Here is a 27,808-nt window from a genome sequence, read left to right on the forward strand (position 1 = left end):
CAGGCTGCACAATAAACGAAACAATATCAAAACCAAAACTGAAATGTTTTCCAAAACAAAAATGTGTGTGTGTGTCCTGGACATGGTGTTATTGTGCTGCGTTCAACAAAAGAGAAAAAACAACCTTTCATCTCGTTACAGTTTGTAAAATCCTGAGTGTTTAACATCATCTTTTCATGATACACTTATAATAAATTCATGTTCATGTTTGTTTATATTTAAAAAATATACATTTTTGGTCATTATTGTGCAGCCATGCTTTCCACTCGCCCCCTGCCACAAGTTCATCAGTACAAAACAAACGTCCCAATAACGAGTCAAGTATATTGCAAGCAAACAAACGACAGCTCTGATTGGCTACACAGTCACTTCCCTCCCGCTCGGCTTGCTACAGTTTCTTAAGGCAGAATTACGTTCCATCGTCGATGTGAACCGTTAGCTCATCTCATCCGTTACCCACAATTCCTCCCAGTGACCTCTACCACAAACACATCAGCCTACGCAATTTATTTTTTCACATTCACATACGACAATATCATCTGAAAAAATTAACGTATTTTTTAAAAAAAAAGACAAAAACATGAGCGTGGTAGCAAGAACCTCCCTCCAACGCTTTAGTGTCTCCCTGCCTCTGTGACGGTCTCGCGTCGGTAATAAATATGTTTTTTTTTCCTCCGGCTGGACACAGTCCATGTCTGGCTTTCAGTCTCACTGCCGGTCTGCTCTGTCTGTGGTCTGCAGATCCTGGTGTTGTTCAGTTGTCAGCAGCTGTGACGGGAGTGGAGTTAGATGTTTCTGCTGCAGAGTCTGAAGGAGCGACGTCACTGTTGGACTCCACTGAGAGCTCCTGCAAGGAGGCTGCCGCCTCCTGCACAGCGTCACTCTCCTCTGAAACACAGAGAATATGTGGTGAGTTCCAGCCGTGCTTTTATACTGAAAAGACCTCCGAGGACGAGGTGTTACCCAACCATTACTGTAAATAAATATATGTGACTTAATAAATTATATAACAAAAAAGGTCAAGTTGTTTTTAGACATTTCAATGTAAGATTTTGCTTAATATATCTTTTTTTATCACTTTATTTCCTCTTGGCAAAGTGCAACCTGGACAAGAAACAGATCTGTTTGAAGAAACTTTCATGTCATTTTAAATCAAATATCTATTCACTCCTATTAACATCCCAAAGCCTCTGAGCAAAGCACCTTTGACTGATTGATCGACTGATTTTTCAAGAGCAGTCTTAATAAAATATTTATGGTAAGAGAAAGTGCAGGCAGAAATCAGAGGAAAACAAATAGCAGAGGTGACTGAATGACTGTGCTGTTATCTTTAATAAAGTATATTTACATTGATTTTTAAGATTAAATTCAGATATCTGCTGGTGAAATTACCTTTTTGTGGAATCTACTCGTCTCTGAGCTTTATTTATTTATTTTTTTTTTATAAATCAATATCATAAAGTAACATTCTCTGGATGTTAATGTGATGAGGGATCACTGTGTTGTGGTTTTTATTCAGGCTCATATTTACTCCCCAAGATGGATGATGTACCTTTGCTCTGCTGCATCCTCAGTTTGGCTGTTTCTGCCTCCTGCTTCTCTCTCTGCTCCTGCAGACTCTTACAGACTTTCTTGTGAGTGAACCAGTGCATCTTCTGGCAGGCTTGGTCACAGTAGATCACCTGGTGACGGGAAAGATTTTACTTTTACTTTCTTGACCGTGTAACTGAATAAAAAAGGCACAAACAAAGAAGAAAGAAAATATCGAGGGTTTAAGAAGCCTTCAAACACGAAGTTCCAGTTTGGATCCAGTTGTTGATCTTTGTTGCATCTCTCATTTCCTGTCACCTACTCCACTATCACTTCACACAGATTTATTCATTTAGTCTAAAAAACAATGAACTCACCATTTTACAGACGGAGCATCTCTTCTCGGCTCCCTTCTCTCCACAGGAGGTGCAAAACTCTGCGTCCATGAAGCCGACCTGACCCGTGATGGCCTGAGTCAGCACGGACAGAGCTGTGGGGTCGTTGCCCTGTGATGGTGGAAGAAAACGGGACATGAAAACAGATTTCAAGCACTAAAACACAAACCAAAGAGGCTGACATTCAGATTGGAATCATTCAAATACAATGTTTAAGTGATTCTGCTCAATTTCGGTCCATGTCATCAAACTGAGAGCTTTAATTTTCAGGTCTCCAGTGATGTTTAAAGAAAAAGCTAAATATTTGTCTCTGAACATTTTCTCTTGACTCACAATCTCCACAGGAGCGATACTCCGCACCAGCTGCTGCAGCAGAGTGGCGTCACAGTAAGGAAACTTGCGGATGCACTCTCTGATAAACTTCTCCTGAAACACGGGGAAGCCATCGCTGTCTCGACCTTTCAGCAGACTGCAGGACAGGGCGATCAGAGAGAATTCACGTTTTAGGAAATTTAAGTCAGAGCTACAACAATACGCCTCCAACAGTCCACATGTCCTCAATTCAAATCCCAGATGACCTCACCTCTTGATGAGGCCGTCCAGTTTGTCCTCTCGGTCTTTGAGGAAGGAGGCACACTTTCTCAGCACACAGCTTATGTAATGCATCTTCATGGCGAGCACTTCGTTCATGTCCTGCTGCTTAATGCACTTCTCACAGATGAGCTCCATCACCCGCCGGCACTTCTCCAAAGCCTCGGCCTCCGCCAGCAGGGGGTTCTCCTTCACCAGCATCACCATCTGTAGAACACAAACGATACTTCTGGAGTCACATCTGACACAAAAATCTACTCCTTCAAAATAAAAACATATACTGGATCTATTGTCATGTTCTTTGTTGTATTTTACATGAATGTTATCTTACATTATCCAGTTCTGTTGTTGACTATGCCTGCAACAAATTATTATTTTGATTACTGTTTAATCTGCCCATTGTTTTCAGAATGAATTGTGTATAAAATTTCAAGAAATTGTGGAAAAACTGCTCTAAGTGACATTTTTAAATTGCTTATTTTGTCCCTACAAACAAAAACTTTTAATTTAGCGTTATGTAATGACAGAGAAAAGCAACACATCCTCAAATTTATGAAGCAAGAATCAACAAATTCTAGCTTGTTCACTGAACAAAGTAGCTGATCATCAAAAGGAATTTTCTTTTAATCGACCTTAAATCGATAATGCATCATTCTTCTGCACTGCTAGCTGGGAATTCATGGCCAAGTTTGTGAAAGGACTGCCAGGTAAACGTAAAGCAGAAGATGAAGCTACACCAAATGTCACAACTACCAAAACATGTTTTTATCAACAAAAATGCAGCCCTGGAGAAAATGTTCAGGAACCACTGAGTTAGCTTCTGAAGATGAATGTAGGACAAGACAATGACATAAAAAGATTTTAAAAAATAGCCAACACTTTTTAGCCATACCATCTATCATATCACAAAGTGTTTTGAAGTGCTGCATTTTTGGCACAGAAACAACCTTATTTCCTGCGTCCTTGCAGGAACATGATCCAAGAGGCCCAGGAGCACGCTGCTCTTCAATCTAAGTAATCACTGCAGCGGCTGATTAGTTCTCTGATTGATTGTTTCCTCGCAACATGGAGGAATATAATCAGTGACTAAAGGGTGGCCGGATGAAGGAGCCGCAGGATGGACTCAGTCTGAACACACATTTTCAAAACAATCGACTCGTCTTTTTCCTGTCCAGCTGTGTCGTACCTTGACGGGGTTCAGGTTGGTGCTCATGATGACTTTGTGAAGAGGTCCGGCCAGTTTGGGCGGCAGCTTGGGTTCCTTCTCCAGACCCTGAGGCCTGGTGTAATAATCTAGTCTGGCACGGGAGAAGAAGTTGTTGATCACAGTGACACAGTCGTGTTGCCCTGAGGAGGGAGAAGAGGAGGCATGAGTATAATTTTTGTCACATGTTGGTGTTCAGTCAGAGCAAGTTTCATGCTATCTTAGTCCAACACAGCTCACTGACAAATCTGTGTGGGAGATATTGGAAGAATTCCTCTACTCTGTTGTGCTGCTGAAAAATATTTGTACTAAAAAAATAAAGAATAGAAAAAGGGGAAAAACTAAACTGAAAATTTATTCATCTTCACTTCTGTGGAAAAAACAGAAACTACAATGAGGACAGTCTACATGGTAATGCTACTAGTGATCAAAATAAATGTGTTTAATGTTCTAAACTGACAAACAAGTGGTGTGTGTGATCCCTCGTCTTTGTGTGTGCGATGATACAACACTTAACAACACTTGACTGTTGTGTCAATGAGCGCACGTCACATCCAGACGTACCAACAAAGGCGGCCATCTGTGCAGCAGTCCTCCCAACAGAATTAACCACGTCTGTCTCTGCCCCCGCGTCCAGCATCATCCACGTGATATCAGTCTTTCCTACAGCCACAGAGGACAAAGAGTCACAACACATTCAGGAAGAGACTCTCCAAAGTAATTATATTACAGTGTCATCACCAGCATTTCACCGACTATAATAACAGCTTACCTGACAGGCCAGCAAACATCAGCGCTGTGTATCCATGCTCATGTTGATTGCAGTTCACATCTGCTCCGTGTTGTAGCAGCAACCTGCACATGTCAGCTTTACCTTTGTAAGCAGCGTGCATGAGAGGGGTCATCCCGTACTGTGGACAGGATTGAACAAAGAAAAAAAGACAATTTACACAAACAGTTTCACATTTACATAAACAAATACTCACACAGCGTCGATTACAAAACAAAGCATCTGTTTCAAACACCTGATGCTGACAGGTGGACAACAAAGAATGAGCGACAGCAGGGAGGACATGAAGGAGCTTCTCCAGAGCCCTTCAGTGGAGCGACTCAAGTCCTCTTGTCACACATATGTCAGCGAACAAAGAAGGAGCTTTCATAACAGATCTCAGGTCGCATTTCTACTACATAACTAATTAACAGTTGAGCTGAAATTCACCTAAATGTACATGAATTTGTGCCTCATTGAGTTCATCATCATATTTACATTTTACACTATTGCATTTATGATTACATTCAAGTTAGAGATGCAAGCTACTGTCGACCGAAGCAGGAAGAATATGAAAATGTTTTAGTCTAAAATCTGATCTTAAATCTTTGTTTTTCTGATAACGACCAAATTAACCAGGAGATATGACACACTGTCAGTTGAACTGATTCTACTTCTTTACTTAAGTAAAAGCAACACAGTACACACTCTGAAATGTACTAAAGTATAAATGTAAAAGTATCCCTCTGAAGGACATTTCTACCAGCCACTTCTGTGCAAAATAAACTGAACCTTTATTGCAACACATCTTTTCTCGCAGTCGAGTCTCCTTTTCTGTCGGTTTCATCTTGTTACGTTTGCACAGACAGACTGAAACCAATCTTATGACGTTGGGAGGGCGCGTGCAAAATAAAATGAATTGAAGTAACTAACCTGTTAAAATTTAAGGAGATAAAAAGTACAGATACTTGAGTTAAAATGTTGGGAGTTAAAGTCAAAAGTTGTCAGAAAAATAAATACTTTAGTTAAGACACCCAAAAAATCAACTTATGTACAATAACAAAGGCTTTGTACTTAGTTACTTCTTACTGCTGCCATCTTTATTTGGTTGAAAAAAGAGGTCCAACCTTTTAATCTTGATTAGAAATCAGGACAATGTTGAAACAATGTTTTTGATGCTGCTGGCTTTGAGGACTGTGAGCAATTCTGCAATATTACCAACTATATGATTGATGTGCCTCAAAATGAATCATTAATGAACAAGCCTTATTAGATCAGATCAGAATTAGATATACAATTAAAAACTCATAAGCCCATTGAGGTTTTTTCACCATATTGATCCTGTGAAAAGAAATAAACTAAAACTTAACAAACCAACTGGCATCAACCAGCTTTAAGAGTTTACTCCTGTCAGAAAAGCTCTGTTACCTCATCCAGACAGTTGACTCGCACATCCTTACAGCCCAGCAGCCTTGAGGCCTCTTGAACATTTCCTAAGTACAATAAAAACAATATTAATACAGCATTATAAAAACATAACCACACTTTATTAACTCCTTCTGTAGCTCTAGAGAATAAACCACCTGTTTTCTGAGATTTTGTCATTCTAAGTCTAATATAATACACACTCTTCTGACTCCACAATGTAAACAATCCCACATACACACCTTTTAAAATGCATGTCATCCTGACCTGCCAGTTCCCTCAGGTGAGCATGTATTTGACAGTTAGCCATCAGAGGTAAGCTACTCACTTACACACTATTAGCTGTCAGCTAACGTTAGCTTGTACCAAGCCCAGCAATGCGAACTCACATTTAAGTTAACTGCCATGATTTGACAAGGTGGTGACCGAGTAGTAAATGCAGGAGGCTGACATTATTTCCTTATTCATGTAACTAATAATAAAAACATAACAACTTATAACAAGAGCTAGCTAGCTAACCCCTGTGTGAGGTGTTCCAGAGGGATTAGCGTGAGGCGAAGAGGCTTACCTGCCGTGATAACCTCAAATAACTCTTTTTCACTTGAAGACAAGTCTCCCTTCTTCGGAGCAGACATGTTGGTGACTAATAGTGTGAAATTAGACTATAAGGGCACAAATAAAGCGAGGAGATCTTCAGTAAATCGTTCCTTTCCGCGACTCTGACAATCTGCTGATGCTCGGACATGAAGGCTAGCTCTAATCGAGCTGTCATCTGGAATGTACCACTGCGTTCCGTGAGGAGGGGGGCTCGTAGGTCACAACCAAAAATATATACCGATGACTTGAAGACATTTTACAAACTAATCAAATGGGGATATGCTGATAAATATATGCGAGATGTATCGCAGTAAAGCTAACTATTTATAGCCAAGACACTATTTTTAAACAAGCACAATGTTCAGTTACCCCCTGTTCTTTCGCTCAAATAATCCGTTGGCCGGAAGTCTAGAAAGTTCGTGCAGGATGCTGCAAAGTGAGCCACATGTGGAGCCTGACAGCTGACCTCCGGTCAGCCTGACTGACTTTGGTCCTCTTGTATTTTTATGAGCAGATGATTATGTTTTATCTGCATCTCACATTAAAGTGATGACACAGTCAACTTTCTAATCTCACTTTAATATACAATAAATGAGACGGCTAATCTTACAAAGTAAGAACATTTACCCAGCACACAGTATAAATACACAGCACACAGTATGATGTAGTATCATGTATATTATAGTCTCTTTCTGGTGGGTGAACTAATACATGTCATCTCAGAGGACATTGCATTTAACTTTATTATTTGAAACGATTGACAAGTTTTAGTTTTGTGTTATAATGTGAATTTATATAGAGATAATATCATTTTTGACGGGAGTAGGATGTAAGGAAAAAACGCGAGTGAGTGCACCGTGGAAATAATTTAAGTGAAATGGGAAAAACTGCTTCTCTGATTCTTCTCTCTTTTCCCATCATAGCTGGAGAAAATTAGTCTCTTCTCCTTCACTCAGACTCTGATGGATCTGAGAAACAGAAGGAAAGATTCATCAAATCAAAGCTTCAACCTACAATAGCATATTTAGTCGCTTAGTAGCAACAGAAATAAGATGAGAACAGTCAAGTGTTGTCTTGCTGGATTCCTTTATATTGTTAAGTGCTTGCAGTTTTAATTATGTACATCATACAAGACACCCACAATCTGTCAAGTCTAATATTTTTATTACCCACATTGCACCAATAGACTTCACAATCTGCACTGAGCAACATCCTCTGTCCCTAATGAAAAAACCCACAGAAGAGGTTTGTGTGTACTGAACAGACCAACTAAATCACAGAATTTACAGATTAGAATGACAAAATATCTGATATATGTAGGTTATTAAATATATGTGAAGAACGCAGAAGCAGGACAATCAGAAAGGACAAAGTCTGTTGATACACTCCGGTCCAGCAGGTGGCAGCAGTGTTTATTTGACCTCCTTTTATTTCATGTCTGCAGCTTTAAACACCTCAAAGGGAGCTGCAGTGGAGAATACTTCCTGGTGTCTGGCCATTGAGACGCATCTGACATGAAACTGAAGGTAAAATAAAGCAAAAACAGTTTGTTGTGAGTGATTTAGCAGCTGTGAAACAGTTCCTGTTACACACTGCCTTCATACACTGTGGCTCAAAATGTTGAGTTTTTGGTGTCTGGGTGCTCGAGTTTGATCTGTTGTGAATTTAATGTATTCTCATTTTTGTGGAAAGTATTCAGACTCTCAACCTACTGAAGTAAAAGTACCATAATGAGAATACTACAATACAAGGATAAGTCCTATATTCACAAGCATTTATCTTAAGTAAAAGTATGTAACTACAGTATTTTGTAAGCATGTAAAGTAAAAGTACTCTCTGTGATGATGCGAGAACACTTGATTTTCTTTAATGTAGTGAAGTATAAAGTTGCATGAAATGGAAATATAAGTACCACAAATTTCTACTTCAGTACTAAAGTGAAGTTACACTCTGCTGGCTGCTCCTTAGTTTAAGAAACACACTGTGCTTCCTCTTGTCTTTGGTTCAGCTCTGACTGGAAAATGAAGCAGGAGTACCAGGATCTCGTCCTGCAGGCGTGCGGCGCTTCATCTCTGCGTGTCGGCGCAAAGATCCAGACTCTGTGGAGCGGCTACGGCGAGATCGTCAGGCTGCACCTGGAGGGCTGCCACCGGCCGTCTGTGGTCGTCAAACATGTCAAGTTCCCAGAGGAGGCCGAGCACCCCGGAGGCTGGAACACGGACCGCTCACACATGCGCAAAGTCAGATCCTACCAGGTGGAAACACACTGGTACCAGAACTATTCCACCAATCAGAGCTGTCGGATCCCTGCCTGCCTCGCTGCCTGTTCCCATGGAGACGAGATGCTGATCGTGCTGGAGGACCTGGACGCGGTTGGCTACGATCAGAGAAGGTGAGTCATCTGCTAACCCACAGCATCAGTATTGTACAACTCAGGAATGAGACTCAAAAATCTACTTTCTTACGAATTTGACCCGCTAGACAAAAATGAGACGATGATGATGATGAGAGAATAAAGAACTCTCATGCTGGTTAAATCAATCTGATTGTTTTTTCTTGTAGGACCAGTGTGAAGGACAGAGAAATAAAGGCTTGTCTCTGCTGGCTCGCCCACTTCCATGCTCTCTTCCTGGATGTGGCCCCAGAGGGCCTGTGGCCTGTTGGTACCTACTGGCACCTGGAGACCCGTCCAGACGAGCTGGAGGCCATGGACGATGCCGCGCTCAAAGCGGCAGCCGCAGACATTGACAAGATACTCAACGAATGTCGATTCAAGACCATCGTTCACGGAGACGCCAAGCTGGCAAACTTCTGTTTTTCCCCGAGCGGACAGGACGTAGCAGCTGTGGACTTCCAGTACGTCGGTGGAGGCTGTGGGATGAAAGACGTTGTGTATTTCTTAGGAAGCTGCATGGAGGAGAAGCAGTGTGAGAAGAGGGTGCCGGGCCTGCTGGACTCTTATTTTGCAGAGCTAAAGGTAGCTGTGAAAAAAGACGTGGACTTTGCTGCCTTAGAGAAAGAGTGGAGGGAGATGTTTGCATTCGCCTGGACAGATTTTCATCGTTTTCTGCTGGGATGGATGCCGGGACACTGGAAGATCAACCGCTACAGTAAACAGCTAACCAAAGAGGTCTTGCGCAAACTGAAACAGTAACAACCAGAGAACTGAGAACCTCTGTGCAGAGCTGATAAACCATCACTGGATAAATAAAAGATGATGAAAAATGCTCTGGCTTTTTCTTTCCCATTCTACAGCTCTTTGAACTGAAAAAACATTATAATTTCTTTCCAGTTTTGAAGTTTAAATCACACACACATCGAAACTGTTTGACATATTGACCCTGTAGATACCGACAGGATCTGACAACTGTAATTTAAAAAAAAGAATGTGAATGCAGAATGCGTCACAATTTCTTCATAACTATGTAAAAATAATTTGATCCTACAGATATTTAAAGGGTCAAGTGTAAAAATGAGAGAGAAATGCTGAATTATTTCTTGTTACTCCATTCAATTACTGTTATTACAAACTATATTACAGTTATGACAGTAAAATAGTTTGTCAGTAAAGTACAGTATTACATTCCTGTCGTGGCCAATCAGAGTGTGATGACAGTCTTTGATGAAGGGCTAAGAGAGGTGAGGAGTGACACCTGGGTGCGACTCGTTCCCATTCTGGTTCTGTCCATGATGCCGAGTGACCAGCAGGTGTCACCCTTCAACTATGCTACCTGCATCAGGACCATAGCCTGACGCCTGTAGGTGGAAACCCAAACCCTTTAGTTGTCCTGTTGTAATTATTAATATAAATATTTATTTCATATTAATGTCAATATTAACTCCATAAATATTTATCTTTTTTGTTGTTTTCTGTTTGAAGCTAGAATGGAGGCAGGGTCCGCCAAATATAAACACATTAAGTCAGTATAAAAAAATGTGTTGTTCTTGAAGGTCATTTTGTTTATTCAGTCATGAAAATACAAGATATTTCTTTATTGATTCCCAGAGTGTAAATTTAAATATCGCAGCAGCACAAAGACAACGAAGCAAGTAGAAAAAGTGAGTGTAAATACAAATTGAAATAGGATAGTAAAGATAAAAATAAATTTACAATATCGCACAGTCTGTGAAAGAGAGCAGGACAAAATGGCCGACAGCCATGGAAATTAGATTGACCCTTAGTCTTCACTCATTAACTACAAAATACTTACTAAACAAAGATGGGGAACATTCATATTTGAGAGGAGTTTCTGCCTTGATGAATGAAAGAATGTTTGTGAGTTTGCTTAATTAAAGAAAATACCTCCTGCTCGAATTAAAAACACCAAAACTTTTATTGCCAAAATGTAACATTGTGAGTGACAGGAGATTCTGAATGAACTGATGTAGATCGGGAATGATGGAGGAACAACAGTGAGTTAAGAAATCTGGTCCTGTTTGTTCTCCTCCAGACATTTAGGCTGGAATTGAACATGGCAGCTTCTGAGCGTCAGTGGCGCTCTTGTGTTTGAAGTCTATACAGCCGAGTGTGTGAGTCTGTTTGTGAGCCGCACAACATTTCCTACTGATCTGATAGAAAACATTTGACAACACCAGGCTTGTAAAATGAGTTTGACTCATTTAATGCTTCATCACAGACGGACAGAAACCAAAGCAGTCTGTTTTGTTGAGGATGTTCAGGAGTCTCACAGTCTGAGGACAGAAGCTACGTCAGCGGTTACTTCTGGTTCTTTTAGTCTTTTTCAGTATTCTCTGAGCTCTGAGCAGACACCTCACCTCTCCTCTGTCACTGATGCTCTGTGGATGGATGGATCACCCGCTGCAGAGGCTTCTTGTCCTGGGCCGAGCACCAACCAGACAACATGTCAGTCCACAAAACTTGATTAATGGAAATCAGGATTCAGTTCAGGAAACCGTCGTCCAACTCGTCCTCAGCAGCCTGTTCCTCTGCCCACACTTTCAGCTCCTGGCTGCTCTCGTTCTGGAGAAACAAACAGTGACCATCAGTACTCTGCAGATCAGCCATGATTGATCCCCCTCGTAAAGTAAAGGTGAAAGATACTCACACTTTCCCTTCAGGCTCCTGTGGCGGCTCGTCTCTGTTGGCGTCCATCACCTGCACGTGTCTTTGTGCAGGTTTTGTGGGGATTTTATGGAAGTTTTTAGTGCGTTTGTGTTAGTTTGTAGAGTTTTGTGGAGTTTTTTGTGTGTATTTATTATTTACTTGTTTTTATATTTTATGTGTCATCATGAAGTTTTTTGATTTTTGTTTGAAGTTTTGTGTTTATTTGTAGAGGTTCTGAGTGTATCTGTATAAAGCATTTAACATGTTTACACTGAGAGCCACAACATTAGAACCAGTGACAGGCGAAATAAATAACATGGATCATTGTGTTCCAATGCCATGTTCGGCTGTGAACACCATGAGTACTAGCATTCATGTGGACGTCTCTTTGACAAACACCAGTCACCCAAACACAGCTGCAGACCGAATACACCCCATCATGGCAGCAGTTAGTTAGTTAATTAGTTTTTTGTTTTTTTTTCAAAACAAACAGAAAAAGAGGGAGAGAGACTAGTGTCCCAACAGTGACACTGTAGTGGCTTCTGCCAACCCAAACTGTCGGTATTCAACGACCTGTGAATGAGACTCAAATGTCCTCCAGAATCATTTACTGATCATAGAGTATTAATGAGCAGCAACTGACAAATCTCACACTTTCTGCCTTTAATTTTTGCACCTCCACTGCACTGACCTTGTTGGACCAGGTGTCTCTCTCCTTCTGCACTGTAAAATCTACTATAATCGGATTTAATCTGTGATTTTTAAAGGTAAACCAAAAGTAAACCAAATGTATTAAGACCTGAGAACATTTAGTGCTTTATACACAAGTGATATGATTTTTTTATTAATCTTTTGACACACAGGGAATCAGTGCAGTGATTTAATAGCACATGAAACCAGAACTGAGACAAACGCACTGAATACATTTGTTGCAGCTACAATGAGGCTGCATATTGTGTGTTAAACTACTTTAGCTGCTCAAAATGACTTTCTAGATGCTGACATACTAACATACTGAGACATTAAGAAACACAACACATGGAGCCTGTTGGCTAACTCTGCTGTACTTTGATATTCGGCTTTAACAACGCTAGTATGAACAAGTTAACATTAAACAGCACGATAATGGCGTCATGCTAACACTCTCCAACTGACACACACCTTAGCTAACATGCAAACCTGTAAAAACACGACGATTAAATGACTCAGACGAATTTATAAGCTGGTTATATTGTCAGTACCCGGTTCATGTGTCCTTACCCATTAATAAAGGCAACTAAGTGTTACCCAAACCATGCAGTGCATCTCCAACAACTTTAAAGCCAGCTAGCTAACATAACATAACCACTCACTGACCAGCAAACTTTGGCTAATCATATATGTCGTTCTAAAGAATACATACATTTCAAAAACGTTTCATGCCGATTTTACCGAAATGATCTACTTGTTTTGAGATAGTGACCAAAGTTTAATCAACTGTGCAAAACAGAGAAAAAACGGCCAAAATCACAATGGAGTTTGGTGCAGAAGCAAAACATAATGTCCATCGCCAATTTAATTAGATTAATTAGAGGATTATGTTCCAGCCGAATTTACCTCAGCACTACAGTTAAATGGGAGGTCTTCACCTTCATGATCAGAGTTATTTCAGAAACATTTGAGAGGAAAACAAACCTCACAGACATGAGAGGGAGGCTGGCTCCCTTTTAAACCCGCACATAGGTCGAATTTACTAGACAATGCAGGATGTGTGGAGCTCCCTGATATATGAAGGAACATTACTTGGGCTAATTACCTGAGATCAAGAAGTAATAACTGATCTGTACAGCTCCCACACAGATATGAATACACCTGTACTGAGCAGGTAACTGGACACATAAAGCAGATTCGTACAGATCAGTTTACTCACCTTGTTTGTGTCCTCAGAGAAGAGCAGCTCCAACCAGAGTGAAGATCCCTCAGCAATTAATATACACATGTTAAGTTTTGGAGGGAAATTCTCTAACTTCGCGCGGGAAACGAGCGAGCTCCGCCCCTTTTGGCGCGCACCACCTGGATTCGTCATAAAATCTGTGGGGGGGGAAGACTCATTTTGTGTGATTTGCTATGATCCAACCAGACATTATTTTCTCTTGCTGACCATCTTATGTTCCTCACTCCAGTCCAGTAGGTGGTGGTAAATGCACTGAAAAGCTGGTTGCCAAGCGCCAATAAAAGCCAATAGAAGAAGAAGAAGATCCAACCAGAGAATCTGTTTGTCACAGTATAGCTCAATTGGTGGAGAAGGTGCCACATGATCAGAGGCGTTTCCTGTGACCTGGGTTTGACTCTGTTTTAGGGTTCCTTTACTTTGTCCTCTACCCTGTAATGTCTGAATTTCCTTGTCAAAAGTGGCTAAAATAAAAGCACGTTTGTTATTATTCCAGTGCTAACGGAATGTAATCAAGTTACATTACTTTGTAATCAGGTGAATTCAGGTAATATGGACACATCAGCTCAAGTGTTATTGATTTCCGGTCTGTACGTTTACCATAAAATTAATGAAATTAAATGTGAATGATGACTTCATGTGATGTCACCGGAAGGGGCGGGGCACTTGTACATATTATGAATCTATTTCCTACCCTATTTATGATATTGTTTGTTAACCATTATTATTGTTTATTTTTAAATTGGTCTGTCCTTATGACAGGCTGCTGTGACACACACGGATATCCCCGTTTGCAGGACCAATAAAGGACTGTCAGGATCTGGTTATTATGGAAACAGATTCAATAGTTAACTGTCATGTATCATCATACTAACAGCGTTACATACATTGGCAGCTGTAAACACTCATAAAAACATTATAAAAATACACCCTGTGGTTTGGTGCCGACCTGTTTACTGAACATATAAGGAGTAGTTAATGTTTATAATCATCAGAGAACGTTACAGACGTTGTTTTTGGTTCCTATCTGTTTCCTGAATGTATCCGTACGTGTGTGAACATGTAAATGAGAGACATTAACTTATAGCACTGTGGTTGAAACACCCTCCGGACCGCTTGTTGTGTTTCCCCCCGATCAGCTGTTGTCAGGAGGATGACGTCGCTTCCGGTCTCACCCGACATTACAACAACAAGGCAGGCGAGCGGAGCCGAGCCGAGCTGAACCGAGCAGAGGGGCAAAGAGACGACGGTGCCGCCAGAGGAAACAGGTACGAGAGAGAAAAAAAAACCTCTTTTGACGCATTTATCTCACATCGGGTTCACGCAGTCAGACGCTTCCGTGTGCTGTCATGGCGGAAACGGTTTGTCCGGCGGACCGAGTTCAAACCAAGCTACAGCGGAGCTAACGTTAGCATCAAGCTAGCTCCGTTACCCTGGTTTCATCACAAGGGTCAGAATAAAGCAGAGCTGCTCCGCCTGACCTGAGTTATAAAAGCCGGTTTTGTGAGTGTGTGTGATGGTCTGTGAACACGAGGGTTTTACTGGTGAACTGTAAATTCAGCTAACTTGGTTGTAAGTCACCTGGTGGAGCTCGACTCGTGATGGTTTACAGCTAGTTCAGTTGTTTTGACAGTTGACTGTGAAGATGGCGCAACGTGGCAGGTGTCAGGAAGTGACAGGACTCAATCTGAGCTGCACACTTTCTCTTTTGAGGCTTAAATATTTTCTTCTTTTTAAAACACATGATTATAACAAGCTAAATGTTCCTGGTGATGTTCTGTTATCCTGGATTTTTCCTTTTAAGTGAATGAACAAATCCCAACAACAGGCTGATCCTCCCAGCAAATCCATCGTGTGTGAAGCTCATATCTGTTATACTAAAAATTAGTGCTTTATACAAGGATGTTAATCATTAATGAGGAATCAATTAATTGCTGTTTTTTTAACTGATAAAAAAAATGTATTAACCGACAACCAGAGATTGAAAAGAAAGCCTGTCAAAATAACTTGCTTATCAGATGATGTTATGGGTCAGTTATATACTAGTATCAGTTAATATTGTGTCCAATGTGGGCTGATGTGAAAACCTCTTTCCAGATTCACACAGAAAAAAGGTTGTTTTAGTTCAAAAGTTTGATGTTAACTGTAAAAATGTCCAGCCACCATTATAAAATCTTCATCACAAATGTCTGAAAAATTGAAAAAAAATTGATGATTGCAAAAAATTGTGTTGCACCAGAATATTCTCCTTGCTAATATTGCCATCCATATTCAAACTGTTATGTCAGTAATATAGTATATGATGGTCCTTATTAGGATCTAGTACTTGATGTTATTAAAATAAGAAGAATGGAAAAATATCATAAACACTTCTCTTCTTCCACATTGTGTCAAAGTGACTCAGTATAACAATTCAGCAGCAACACAAACTGCAGCCTCTAAAGACACAAGAGGCAACTGAGTCTACAGTTATTAATCATTTCAGCTATAAATAATGCAGATGTTCAAAGTAACATTCAGTCATACTGGTGTAATATATAAATAATAGTAATAGCTAAGCAGCCATATAAGATATAATGTAATTTAACTGGATGATCCAGTGGATTGAGAACGTCTTTCTCATCAGAGACACTCAGACTCCTCCTGTCTTTTCACCAGAAATCCTACAACTGAAGAATTCCTATCAACATAGTTGGAGTCAGTGACTTCCCCCACAGATGAGGCTGATGTTGTAGCGGGGGACCCACATCCCCCCCCACAGTCAGACCAGGGACTGTTTTAGGTGTGTTGCTGAGTCCAGGATGGAGAGGATTTGAGGACACGCTCTCCTCAGGTGACTCCTGAGTTGTGACACCGATTCTTCAGAGCCCAGCCTGCTAGTAATATGAGCCATGGACTCTGGGGCACTTGATAGTCCTGTAACCCTGGTCATTAAGGCCCCCAACCAGAAGTATGAAGACCAGACCATCAACTGCTTCCTCAACTGGACCGTGGAGAGGCTGAAGAGTCACATCTCTAACGTGTACCCCAGCAAGCCGGTAAGTTGTGCTCAAGTTTGGTGGGTTTCTTGTTTTGGCAAATTTGTGGCTCTAACTGGTGTCTGCCCCGGCTTAAATACACTTAATGGACCAGGAAGGATTCCTAAAGTGTTATGATGATGTTTAGATGGACATGAGGTCCTCTCTAAAGCTTTTCATGCTTTAGCTCACATCACATGATCTTCATGAGCACATGGAGCCTCTCGGTCACTTTGGTTTAAAAGCTGCAGAGGTTAAAAGTTCCCTCTTGACCTTGAAAACTGTTGAAACACTTGTTGATGTTTGAGGTTAATTTTAGCTCTGAGGCCCAGGTTTGCTTTTTGTGGGGGCTGTTCAGAGTCAGTTACTGTTTATGTTGCAGTGCATATCTGAGGAAAATGCCACAAGGCAACTCTGAAATGTTAATAAAAGAAATAGTATTTATATCATCGGTTTATCTGGTGACACTGTAGAGAGAGCCTATTTGGATGCGGTAGTTGGGCCAGCCAGTGACCTACATCCACTCACCTGTTGCTGTTGGTGTGTTTTTAATGAATAGATAAAGCACATGTACTCTGCTTGACACCGTCTGAACCCTGTTTGTGTCGTAGCTGTCTAAAGACCAGCGGCTGGTGTACTCAGGACGGCTCCTTCAAGACCACCTGCAGCTCAGAGATGTGCTCAGAAAGGTAAGATTCTCTGTGTGTATGTGCACAGAACTGTTACGCATCGATTTGTCAGTTTGGTAAAAATAATTGCCTTTAAATCCTTATATAATGAGCAGCAACATATTTATGTTATACTGTATGTTGCACATGTCTAAAGGCTACTGTATTTATGCCTGTTGGTGGATTTAAGAAGACAGAGTACTCACGGCTCCACTGATCAGGGTGTTATATATAATACACAATTAGAAAACACTGAAATTAATTCATTAAAAAGAAATATAATATTTTTCATCTTTGTTATCTTGTGGTTGTTTTGTTGTAACAAACTTAACTATCTTTCTTTTTTTTTTTTTTTTTGTCCAACCAACTCTCCAAAACCAACAAACTTAATTATGACGTTTAAAAATCATGTTTGACAAAGAAAAGCATCAAGCCTTCACATTTGAGAGTCGGGGGCAAATCTTTGACAGCCCAAACTTTTTTCAAGATTTGCCTGTTTGCTGTGTGTTGGACCACCTGTGTGTGTGTGTGTGTGTGTGTGTGTGTGTGTGTGTGTGTGTGTGTGTGTGTTGGAAGGGGACTGAAACAGGCTGCCTGGGAAACAAAAGCTGATCTGATGTGATCTAACAACAAAGCCTCGGCATTGTGTTTGAATTCTGGCCGATTCCACACTAATCCTTCCCCCCGTCTCTCTCTCTCTCTCTCTCTCTCTCTCTCTCTCTCTCTCTCTCTCTCTCTCTCTCTCTCTCTCTCTCTCTCTCTCTCTGTGTCTCTCTGTTTCTTGTTTTGTCTCTCTGCTCTGTTGCTGCCTTCACCTCCTCCTCCTCCTCCTCCTCCTCCTTCTCTTCTCTCTCTCTCTTCCTCCCACGTCCTCGGCTGGTGTTGTGACCTCGTCCACCCGCAGCAGGATGAATACCACATGATGCACCTAGTGTGTACCTCTCACAGCCCCCCAGCCTCGCCCATCCCTCGCAGCCCCTCCATGGCCAACTCCTCAGCTTCGGACTCCAGCGTGAGTAGACCGACACACACACCGCTCTCATAACCTCCTCCTCCTCCTCCTCCTCCTCCTCCTCCTCCTGTGTGTGCATGTGGCAGGTTTATTGTTAGGATACACAAAAGGCTGTAAACACACCCAGGCTACAAGTTTATGCTTAGTCACAGTGAAGATTTCCACTCCAGGGATTTACTGCTTTATATGTTGTGTAAACAGCTAAATCCTAAAGATGACACACTAGAGTCGAGGTGTGAGTGTTTTGGTCTTCTCCCCACTGAAACTACCTTTTGATATAAAGTTTATCATCATGATATTGTGAGACACTTGTTGGTGAACAGCTGCTGCTGTTGAGGTGTTTAGATTCACCCAGTTTTGACTGTTGCGAGTGTTTGTTCACCACAAACAGCCACAGAAACAGCTGCACAGATATGAGCCAGACAGACGGACCAATCAGATTGATATTCTGTCAGATTCTGGGTGATACAGTTACAGTTATTGTGATTATATCTGTCAGTGTTTATGCCAGTGTCGCCCTAACTTTTACCCTTGGAGGGTCAAAATTGAAACTTAACACCTGTTTTATTTTGTTATTGAGGCGGGCCTTCAAGAACTCCTGGGTCAAGTCTCACTCTGCTTGACGTGTTCAGATCATGAAAAACAATTAGTAGTTAGAAATCCTACATATTTACCCAAAAAAACATACAAAACCTGGTCCGAACTTTCACACTCAAGGCAGCCCTCAATTGGGCTCTTAGTAAGTAGACATAGTATGTGCTGAACATAAAGAGTAATTTCAGCCTTCAGCTCAAATTGCAGCACAAGCAGCATCATGTTTGTTTGCTTCCACGTGTGTCGTTCCCTCTGCCTTTGTATTCAGTCACATTCCTTCAGAAACAGTCAAACACACTTCAGAAAAGAAAGTTATTCATTGTTTTCGCTGTACTAAATATTTAAATATGCTGATTAACATGTTCACATGTCGTCACGCAGAGTTCAGACAGTGCCGGCGCCGCCTCCTCTGCCAACACACCGAGTCAGGACAGTCAGCCAGCCGCCTCCTCCTCGTCTGTCCCAGGAAGTTATGACGGTTTGCGGTATCGCGGCGGCTTCCCCCCGTACGACCCTCAGGGCCCACCTGGTGTTCCTCAGTGGTAAGCAAGTCTCTGACAACGCAGTATAACTGATATACAACTTTTCTACATGGAGGTTTTAGTCCTGCTGTTAACTGCAAAACCACAACATTTGTCCCAGAGCGGGAAAACAAAACTCTGCCTATGATTGAGAGAATCTTGTAGTATTTTGATTGTAAAAAATGAGCTCTGTGTGTTGTCAAACAACTGCTTTACTAGAAGTCTTTAGTACAGACATCTCATTTGTTACATAAATGCAACCCTCTTAAAATGTACATTACAATTCCATCTGAACCGTATAATCTAATGTAATCCAATCAATCAGTCCTGCAGTAAATCAGACCTTTTTAAGAGGCTTAAATCAGTTTTTGTTGAGACTGCGAAACAGTCGCTGATTCAACACTATTGTCTGCTTGTGGTTTGTGTTTGATTGAATTACGCTGAAAGCAGAAGTGCAGAATAAGTTTGCGGTTTGTGATTGTGATGTTGCAAACGCTCAAGCACAGCGCCAAGATGATAAGAAGATGTTACACAATCTTTCAGAACACTTCCAGAGTAACACATGTATGATAATGAACGTGACTTTCTCCCCACAGGCCAGATGGAGCCCAGGTTCCTCTGCACGGCGGCCTCCCTGCCAACATGCCCCCCCACCCCATGTACATGCCCATGCAGATGCTGTGGTGGCAGCAGATGTATGCTCGTCACTATTACATGCAATAGTAAGTTGAAGAAATGTGTCTGTAAACCATCAGCACAGATTTGATCTTTTACCTTCATAATGAGTCGGTTAAACTTTGAGTCACTGCATTTTTTTCTCCTCCCTCTCATCAGTCAAGCAGCAGTAGCAGCCTCTCAGCCTCCCAGCGCTGCCTCCCCTCCTTCCTCTCCCTCCCCCTCCTCACCACATCCGCCCGCCCAGCCCAACGAAGCTGTGCAGCCCCCTTTAGGGGGTCCAAACCCGGACCCCAACCCTCTACCAGAGAACCAGCCGGCCAACCCTAACATCCAGATGAATGCGCAGGGCGGCGCCGTGATGAACGATGATGAGCTGAACCGCGACTGGCTGGACTGGTTGTACACGGTGTCTCGCGCCGGCGTCCTGCTCAGCATCGTGTACTTCTACTCCTCCTTCAGCCGCTTCGTCATGGTGGTCGGCGCCATGCTGCTTGTCTACCTGTGAGTGAACGCTGCGCAACACTGAAAAAACACGTATTTACAGATAGACGTATAACATTTCTCACATATACGTCACCTGACAAAAGCTTTTAACTCAAGTCCAACAGAAAGCTTACGTTTGTATTGTGTGTTTTATTTCCAGGCATCAGGCTGGATGGTTCCCCTTCAGGCCGGATCAGCAGAACCTTCGAGGAGGAGAAAGAGCCGGAGCTCCTCAGGGGGAAGCAGAGAGACACCAGGACATACAGGAAATCGTGAGTGGAAGAATGTCCCTCAGCCTCCTTAGCCTCCATTTTGTACTCAGCTCTCAGCGTGAGACCATCAACACCAACTCCTCTGCGTGTGTGTGTGTGTGTGTCTGCAACAAATCATATCGAAGTTCCTCCCCCTTACTCTCAGTTGGACGCTGTCGACCAGTCTATGCCAGGAAGGCCACGATAATTACAGTAATCACATAATTCACGGTCACAGTTGCACAAGCGTGTTTCTGGAGGAAGGTGCAAAAACATTCAGCAGTCCTTCACTCTGTTCTGTTCTGCTTGAAGCCACACAGCAGCAGTTAAATCTGACTTTTGTTTTTGTCTGCATCACGTTCTGTCCACTGCACAGATTCATACCGCGCAGGGAATGTTTCAGAAGCATTCTGCCTGCCAGGTTTTGTGTTTTGTTTTTGTTTGAGAGATGACATGCAGCGGCCACAGGTCAGATTCGAGATGAGGTACACGCTCTTTAAACTGAGCTACCAGGGCGCCCTCGCTCAGAATTTGTTGATTTGGTAATTTTTCCTTGATTTGTGCGCATCTTTGTGGTTAAGTAGGCTGCGTTTGTCATTGTTTCTTGTTTGACTGACCGGCTTCCTGATGCTGTTTCTTCCTGCACGGACCAGTCGGTGCAGTTTAACAAGGCTGCCAGCAGAAAATAGACTTACTGCGTATGTTGATGCTGAGAGAATTGCCTTGTAGAATCAAGCAGTTGACTTCTGACTTCTTCTTCTGTCTTTATGGAGACTTTAAGCTACATCATGCTGAAAGAAATGGAAAAAAGAGCTGAGACCGGAACACACGTTTTATTTTCCTGCATCAGACCTCATTTTCTGTCCCTCTGTTGTGTCTTCCTCTTCGCCTCTGCCATTAAATTTTGCAGCTGTTAGAACAGTCGGAGAACAGAAGTTATTCAGATCTCTAAGGTACTCAAGGAATCAATTTCAGCTGCCAAACTGAGCTGCATTGTTATTCATTTTTCAGATGATGGATACTTGAATATGAAATAGTCTAAAGTCTTGATTATATCCTGTCTCTCTAACAATGACTGTGTGTGTCTCAGGAGCGTCTGATGGATGAGGGGATAGAGGATGATGACAGTGGTGAGGAAGGAGGTGGAGGCTCTGAGGACCAGGCAGCCGCTGCTCTCCCTGAGCCCAGCTTCCTCACCACCGCGTGGTCCTTCATCAGCACCTTCTTCACCTCGCTCATCCCCGAGGGACGACCCCACCCGGCCAACTAGATGGACCCCACCCTTTCTGGCCTACCTCTTAAATAACCCCCCCCCCCCCCCATCCTCCTCCTGCCATCAGGTACACAAGTATCACAATTCCCCCCTTCATCTTCACTGTCCTGAATAACCCCCTTTACCCTGGAAGCACCCCGGCCAGTCGGCAACAAACCTCCTAGAAGCTGCCAACAAAAGGACTGATATATAAAACAGGCTCCTCTGAAGTTTAAGAGCAGAAGCAGTAAGTTCTGCAGGCGGGTGGGAGAATAAAACTGACATATAGAAAGTAAATACGACGCTTCAGCAGTGAAAGTTTTTTTGTTTTGTTTTGTTTTCTTTCATCGATCGTGGATTCATTGAGACGTCTTGATGGTCAGAGACACCAGAGGGAGCTGTCTTCCATTTTAAGAAGTGATGAGGTCCCAGTGAGGGATGTGACACAGACACACAGGAAAAAGTGAAAATCAGGAAACGACGGGGAGACGTTGGTCCTGAACAAATCATGAGAAAACGCATCCCTGAAGACATTTTCATGTATGCACACGATGTGCATAGTAACATTGCAGCTATTGAAGCACATTGTTTTCTCCCACTTTGTGTATTTGAACATTATCTATTTACACATGTAAGTATATGCATCTTTAATTCCTGAATATAAGCTTTTTTTGAATAAAAACCTTGCTGCGGTTCGACTTGTCTGGTTCACTTCCTGTGGTCTCCTCTGACATCCTGCAGGTGGCAGCATTCACACACTGATGTTAAAGTAGTTTCAGTTTGCTTGTATAGGACTAAGATTTAAATTGTCTTGAATGTATTTCTGTAAGTATATAATAATATAGTAATATCTGTAGCATGTTTACACTTTATTTCTGCTTGTAGATAAACCCAAATTATTTATATTTCCTCGTCCTTAAGTATTTTACGTCCCATTTTATTATTTTCATATCATTTCCAGTCCTCAGCAGTCAATGAAAATGTGATTACTTAAAATGTTCCTTGGCCGGTGATTATAATAATACTAACAGTGAAGAGAGTAATTAACAAAAAGCAACAGAATGCTCCATATAAGCCAACAAATTAGAAATTAATAGAGCAAATTATAAGAAAAAGGGAAAAAAAATAAAGATAAAAGTGGAAAATAAAAGATGATACCAACTGTTGCTGTATTAACTCCTGTTATTATGTTTAATTATGTTGCACAATACAGTATAAGAACAACTTTGCATCTAGTTACATTATCTATAGATGCACACAGTAAGGGAGGCCCCAGGTGGGAGTTGAACCCAGGACCTTTGTGCTGTGGTGTATGAGTGCCCACACTTTATACAGATATGCATTCTTAAAAACATTTACATCTTTGAGGCCTTTGTTGTTTCAGAAATTAGCAGCCTGGCTTTTAAGGATCGCAGCCAGTCGGACCAGACTGAAACAGTTCAGCGACTCATGTACGGGTTGCCAGGTTTGTATCATTCATGGTCCCCAGAGAGGGAATCTTGTTGAAGTCAAGTCCCTAACTTGTACACGTACCTGCTAACCAATGATGTTCCCAACAGCCACATAAACATTACCCGCTAAACATTAGCATGTTAGCTCTACAGCCTGTCAGAGCTGCTACGCATTGTGTATAACCTCTCAGTGTTGTTAGAAATTAAGCGCTGTGTCTTAATTGCCACTGTGCAGCTCCAGTGGAGCAAATGATGGTAAGTGCCTTGCTCAAGGGCAGCTGATTTGGCCCCCTGAAATGTGTTGACTTCTGCATGCGTCTACACATCGTAGTGACCTTCAGCAGAAGGAGTCACCGTGATGTTCAGACTTCATGGTGTAGTTTTAACACCAGGTCGTCCTTGAGTTTTAAAGAGAACCTCAGCGGGAGTTTGTGTTTTGTCCCGGCTGGATGCTGGAGTGAAACCCTCTCCGGCTAACGTCTCTCTGACACTCTCCTCACAGATAGAGAGGTGAGCAGGGAAGCAGCTCAGACAGCGATGCACTTCAGAGAGTCCTCCAAAACCCCCTAATCAAATGACCATGGATTTTTGTGTAGTTGCTCGTACAGGGCCCAATTAATTATGCATGACAGCGGCTTGACGGCCATTTGATTTCGTTACAACGCGCTCCCTCCGAGCCGCCGATCCAATCAGGTTAGGACCCCCCCCCCCCCTCCTCCTCCTCTCTCTGCAGGTCTGGGTTTGACTCCCCCCTTATCGCAGGGGCGGATTTCTTTAAGAGGGTGTTTGGGGTCTTGTAGGACATTTCATCATCATAATAAGTCCTCGTTGTTATTCAGCCGGCTCCCTCCCCTGTTTCCCTGCTATCAGGCCTCGTTGTCTTTGGGGAGGCAGCAGTTGGGCTGGACACATGCCACAGAGATACACCGAGTTTATTAAGTGAACACGGAGAAGATGGGGGTGAGAGATAAAGAGAGAGAGTGTGTGTGAGACACCAGACGGTGATACTCTGGAGCACCTACTTTCACTCAGACTACCCCGACTGAGCATGTGCTGCAAACTAAACTAAGGAGGGGACGAGGTGCAGGTGGAGAAACAGGTGAGGTTAATGAGAGGAAACAAGAGTCCAGTATGGCTCTGGTGTTGTGGACTCAGGCAGGTGTCAGAGGCAATATCACACAACATGTTAAGTGGATTTCTTTCTCTATCTGACACTGAAAGGAAAAGTTTTATCTTTCAGCCCACCCCACCGTGTAACCCTCCATACTGTCAAACAACACAGAGCAGATATGATTAACATGATTATCTTGTGATTCAATTGATTCCCAAAAGTAGCTGCGTCCGCATCGAACCCAGTGCAGCGAATGCAGAGCAGCAGCTCGGGGCTCAAATGTGATGTTTTGAGTCACAGTGCAGGAAGTTCGCAGCCGCACAGTATCACTGCCGAGTATGATTTTAATAATATATACTCATAAATCTCTTGAGCTCAGTTTAAACAGCAGAGGAACAAGTTGCAGTACCACGAAAAAATCTCTTTACTAGAAAAATTTATTAAAAATGCTGCTGTAATCAAGATTTCTGTGCTAACAGGTAACACACGTTTTAGCCTCTTTTAGCTTAGTGTTTTGTTTTCTTCACTGCTCTTATCTGCCTTGTTTGCAGCAGCTGCAGGCGGCCATTTTTAAGATAGTAACAAAGAATAAACCCACCGTGCACAACCTGCTCAGCAGACGGACAAAGTTATTGATTAGCTGAGTCAGATATCAACCTCGGGAGTTGGTGGAGACCAAAAACAGAGTTACAATTAGAGCCAGTACTGGACTTTCATTCATCAGGTGGGAGAAAACTCATCATTTTAGGCAACTGTTGCTTTTAATAAACATACATTTATGTTGACGGCGTGTTTACAGCTCACTGCACTGCCCTCCTGTGGCCAAATTCAAGCTACAGTCGCTGCAAGTGACATTTATATTAAAATAAGTGTTGAATAGATATTCCAACAGTATTCTCTGTTAACTTTGTCTCTCTGTCCCCTGCTCAAGACATGTTCTGGTATCCCTGCTCACTTTATCCAATCAGGGCAGAGAACTGTTTGCTCTACATGACGTAGAGAGGACGGAGGGATGCTAACTACAAAACGAACAGGAAATCAGCTAACGCGACAGCAACGTTTACAAGTATTAAAGTAAAAGTAGGCCTAGTTTATCTGAAGAGAGGTCTCTGTCAGAGAGTTACAGCATCATCTCAGATTTATTACTCTGTTCTTTACAGTTCAACATCTGCTGCTCCACTTTTGTTATGACATGTCATCTCATGATATAAACCAAAAATGAAGCAAAAACAACAAACCACCGAGTTCAAGATGGAGCACGACACAAGCCAAGGTACAGAAACAAAACTGTGCTTGTCACACGACTCATCCTGACACACCTGCAGCTGACTGACATCGACCTCGTTTAGTTACACCTGCATCAGTTATCCACCCACACAATATTCATACAGTAAACTGAAAATGGCTCCTTCAAAGTTGGGAATCATATTTTATAAAAGGTTCCCGTGTTAACCGACGGCACCGTTTTGGGCTCCCACGTCCACAAATCACTGCAAGCAGCCTGAGTGTGTTTTGTATTCCAGCCATTTGCGGTCAGGAAGAGAAATAAGTTGGAGCTCTGTCAGGAAGTCCTGTCGTCTCTTTTTGTCCTCGGACAACTTTGCTTTCAGGGTGTATTTCCTCTAAAACGATTTCCCAACAGGTTTCACATTTCAGCACAACCTCCCGTGTGTGTCTGCGTCCTTTGTCCTCCCCGAAGCACTCTGTGGCCTGTTCGTTAAAAGCGCTTTTATCGCTAAATTTGACTTGGCACGTCTTGTCAGGAGAGATTGCGGCTGATGAGTCTCTCGACCTGCAGATAAAACATCCATTAAGTGGTTTTTGTCTGGGGCCCGTTCTGTGCTCTTACCCTATTAGCATATTGTTAGCCATTTGCGAGATGGTGCAGCAATGGATCCACGCTGTCGTTGTGCAGCCAGTCACCACGCCATAAAGAACCACCTCTCACTCTGCTGCCGCGCTAAATGTCATCTCCGACATTGTAATGCTCGCCGGCTGTCCTCCGCCAGACGATTCAAATGACCGCTAAAAGCCAGAGGGAAGGGGAAAAAAAGGGCCAAAATGCAAAATTGATGGAAATGACATTAGATTCAGCTCATGCTCCTCACTGTGTAAATTATGCCGCAAAATGGACTCTCTGGCCCGACTGTTGGCTCCAATTTGTTGGGCCATACCTCACGGTGGCTTGTCTTGCCCTTCCCCTCTCCCTTTAATCCAATCAGAGCCACACTGGATGTTATTTATTTGTTTATTTATTTATTTTTGAAGGATGTAACCGATTCTTATCAGGGCCGAAGTGGGGCCTTCTTCCTGGTGAAACGGTGACTAACGTCCAGCCATCGATCCGTCAGTTCGTCTGCGGTGGCGGGTGATGCTTCTGGTGATAGACTGTGTGTGTGTGTGTGAGTGTGTGTGTGTGTGTGTGTGTGTGTGTGTGTGTGTTTATATGTATGAGTGTGTGCACTTTGTGTACAGGAGTCAATAGTGCAGTGTGTTTTTCAGTCCATAGATTGTGATTGAACATGTACACATGAACACTCACCAGGCTAAAGGAAACATTATTCTGAATCTGATTTAATCCCTGACATTGTTTTTATTTTATTTTTTCAGTGATGAATGAAGATTTCTGACCCGATCAAACTTCTACATCAACTGCCGTAAATGTCGATGCTCATATTCTTCCGCTACGCCCATAAAAGTGTCGGCAAAATGCCTAAAATGTAAATCTTTAACATTTTAGCTGCTTCCACTCAAAGACGCTGTTCCTGCGTTTCAGTTCCAGGTCGATTAGTGTTACAGAACATTGTGATATATGACCAGATTTAATATTTAATATTTATATAACAAACTGCTCAATATTTCTGAGTGGACATTTTTGGTCTAATCCGTCTCATTGAGTGTATTTTTGCATTTTTCTCATTTCTGACAGGCTCACAGTCTCTTTTTATTTAACCTTTGCATACTTTTTTTCTGCATGAAACATCTTCAGTTAAATAAGAATAAAGCTCTTGTCATTCCATATGTTTTTTCTCTTATTGTCATTAAGTATTAATGACGTCATCTTTGGAAGAAAACAGATCATTTTCTCATGATACTGGGTTAAATACCTTGTTTTTGAGATGGAAAAACAAAAGCGCAGACAGAAAATGAACTCACGATCTTGAGATAACAGAATAACATAGAAAGTATACGGCATACTCGATTCTGATTGGCTGCAGGGTGTTCACCGTTCAATATTAAAGCGTACATCTAAAATGAGTGGCT

The 27,808-nt window shown here is 42.1% G+C and overlaps 3 protein-coding genes across 5 annotated transcripts; 2 read left to right on the forward strand and 1 right to left on the reverse strand.

Annotated features, from left to right (window-relative positions):
- Positions 1–141: 141 nt before the first annotated feature.
- Positions 142–6,820, reverse strand: ankmy2a (ankyrin repeat and MYND domain containing 2a). The gene is made up of 10 exons (XM_037075958.1): positions 6,483–6,820; positions 5,918–5,982; positions 4,493–4,631; positions 4,285–4,383; positions 3,703–3,863; positions 2,509–2,723; positions 2,259–2,394; positions 1,908–2,036; positions 1,553–1,682; positions 142–888 (listed from the first exon to the last, which is right to left on the reverse strand). The coding sequence occupies exons 1-10, from the start codon at positions 6,547–6,549 to the stop codon at positions 755–757; spliced, it is 1,275 nt and encodes a 424-aa protein (XP_036931853.1). The 5' UTR covers positions 6,550–6,820; the 3' UTR covers positions 142–754.
- A 1,116-nt stretch (positions 6,821–7,936) lies between these two features.
- Positions 7,937–9,738, forward strand: pkdc (protein kinase-like domain containing). Of its 2 annotated transcripts, none has more exons than XM_037075962.1 (3): positions 7,937–8,037; positions 8,520–8,903; positions 9,074–9,738. In XM_037075962.1, exons 2-3 carry the CDS (start codon positions 8,533–8,535, stop codon positions 9,663–9,665), a joined length of 963 nt encoding a protein of 320 aa, XP_036931857.1. In that variant the 5' UTR covers positions 7,937–8,037; positions 8,520–8,532; the 3' UTR covers positions 9,666–9,738. The 2 variants fall into 2 exon arrangements, with proteins under 2 accessions (XP_036931857.1, XP_036931858.1); XM_037075963.1 differs by having other exon boundaries at positions 8,027–8,117; positions 8,515–8,903.
- Positions 9,739–14,626: 4,888 nt separating this feature from the next.
- On the forward strand, positions 14,627–22,677 carry herpud2 (HERPUD family member 2). 2 transcript variants are annotated; one of them, XM_037075959.1, is made up of 9 exons: positions 14,627–14,774; positions 16,165–16,544; positions 17,135–17,212; positions 18,096–18,203; positions 19,179–19,339; positions 19,915–20,040; positions 20,153–20,497; positions 20,640–20,751; positions 21,821–22,677. In XM_037075959.1, the coding sequence occupies exons 2-9, from the start codon at positions 16,398–16,400 to the stop codon at positions 21,998–22,000; spliced, it is 1,257 nt and encodes a 418-aa protein (XP_036931854.1). In that variant the 5' UTR covers positions 14,627–14,774; positions 16,165–16,397; the 3' UTR covers positions 22,001–22,677. The 2 variants fall into 2 exon arrangements, with proteins under 2 accessions (XP_036931854.1, XP_036931855.1); XM_037075960.1 differs by having other exon boundaries at positions 18,099–18,203.
- Positions 22,678–27,808: the final 5,131 nt, after the last annotated feature.

This window comes from Acanthopagrus latus, chromosome 17 (assembly GCF_904848185.1).
Source record: "Acanthopagrus latus isolate v.2019 chromosome 17, fAcaLat1.1, whole genome shotgun sequence".
NCBI lineage: Eukaryota > Metazoa > Chordata > Actinopteri > Spariformes > Sparidae > Acanthopagrus > Acanthopagrus latus.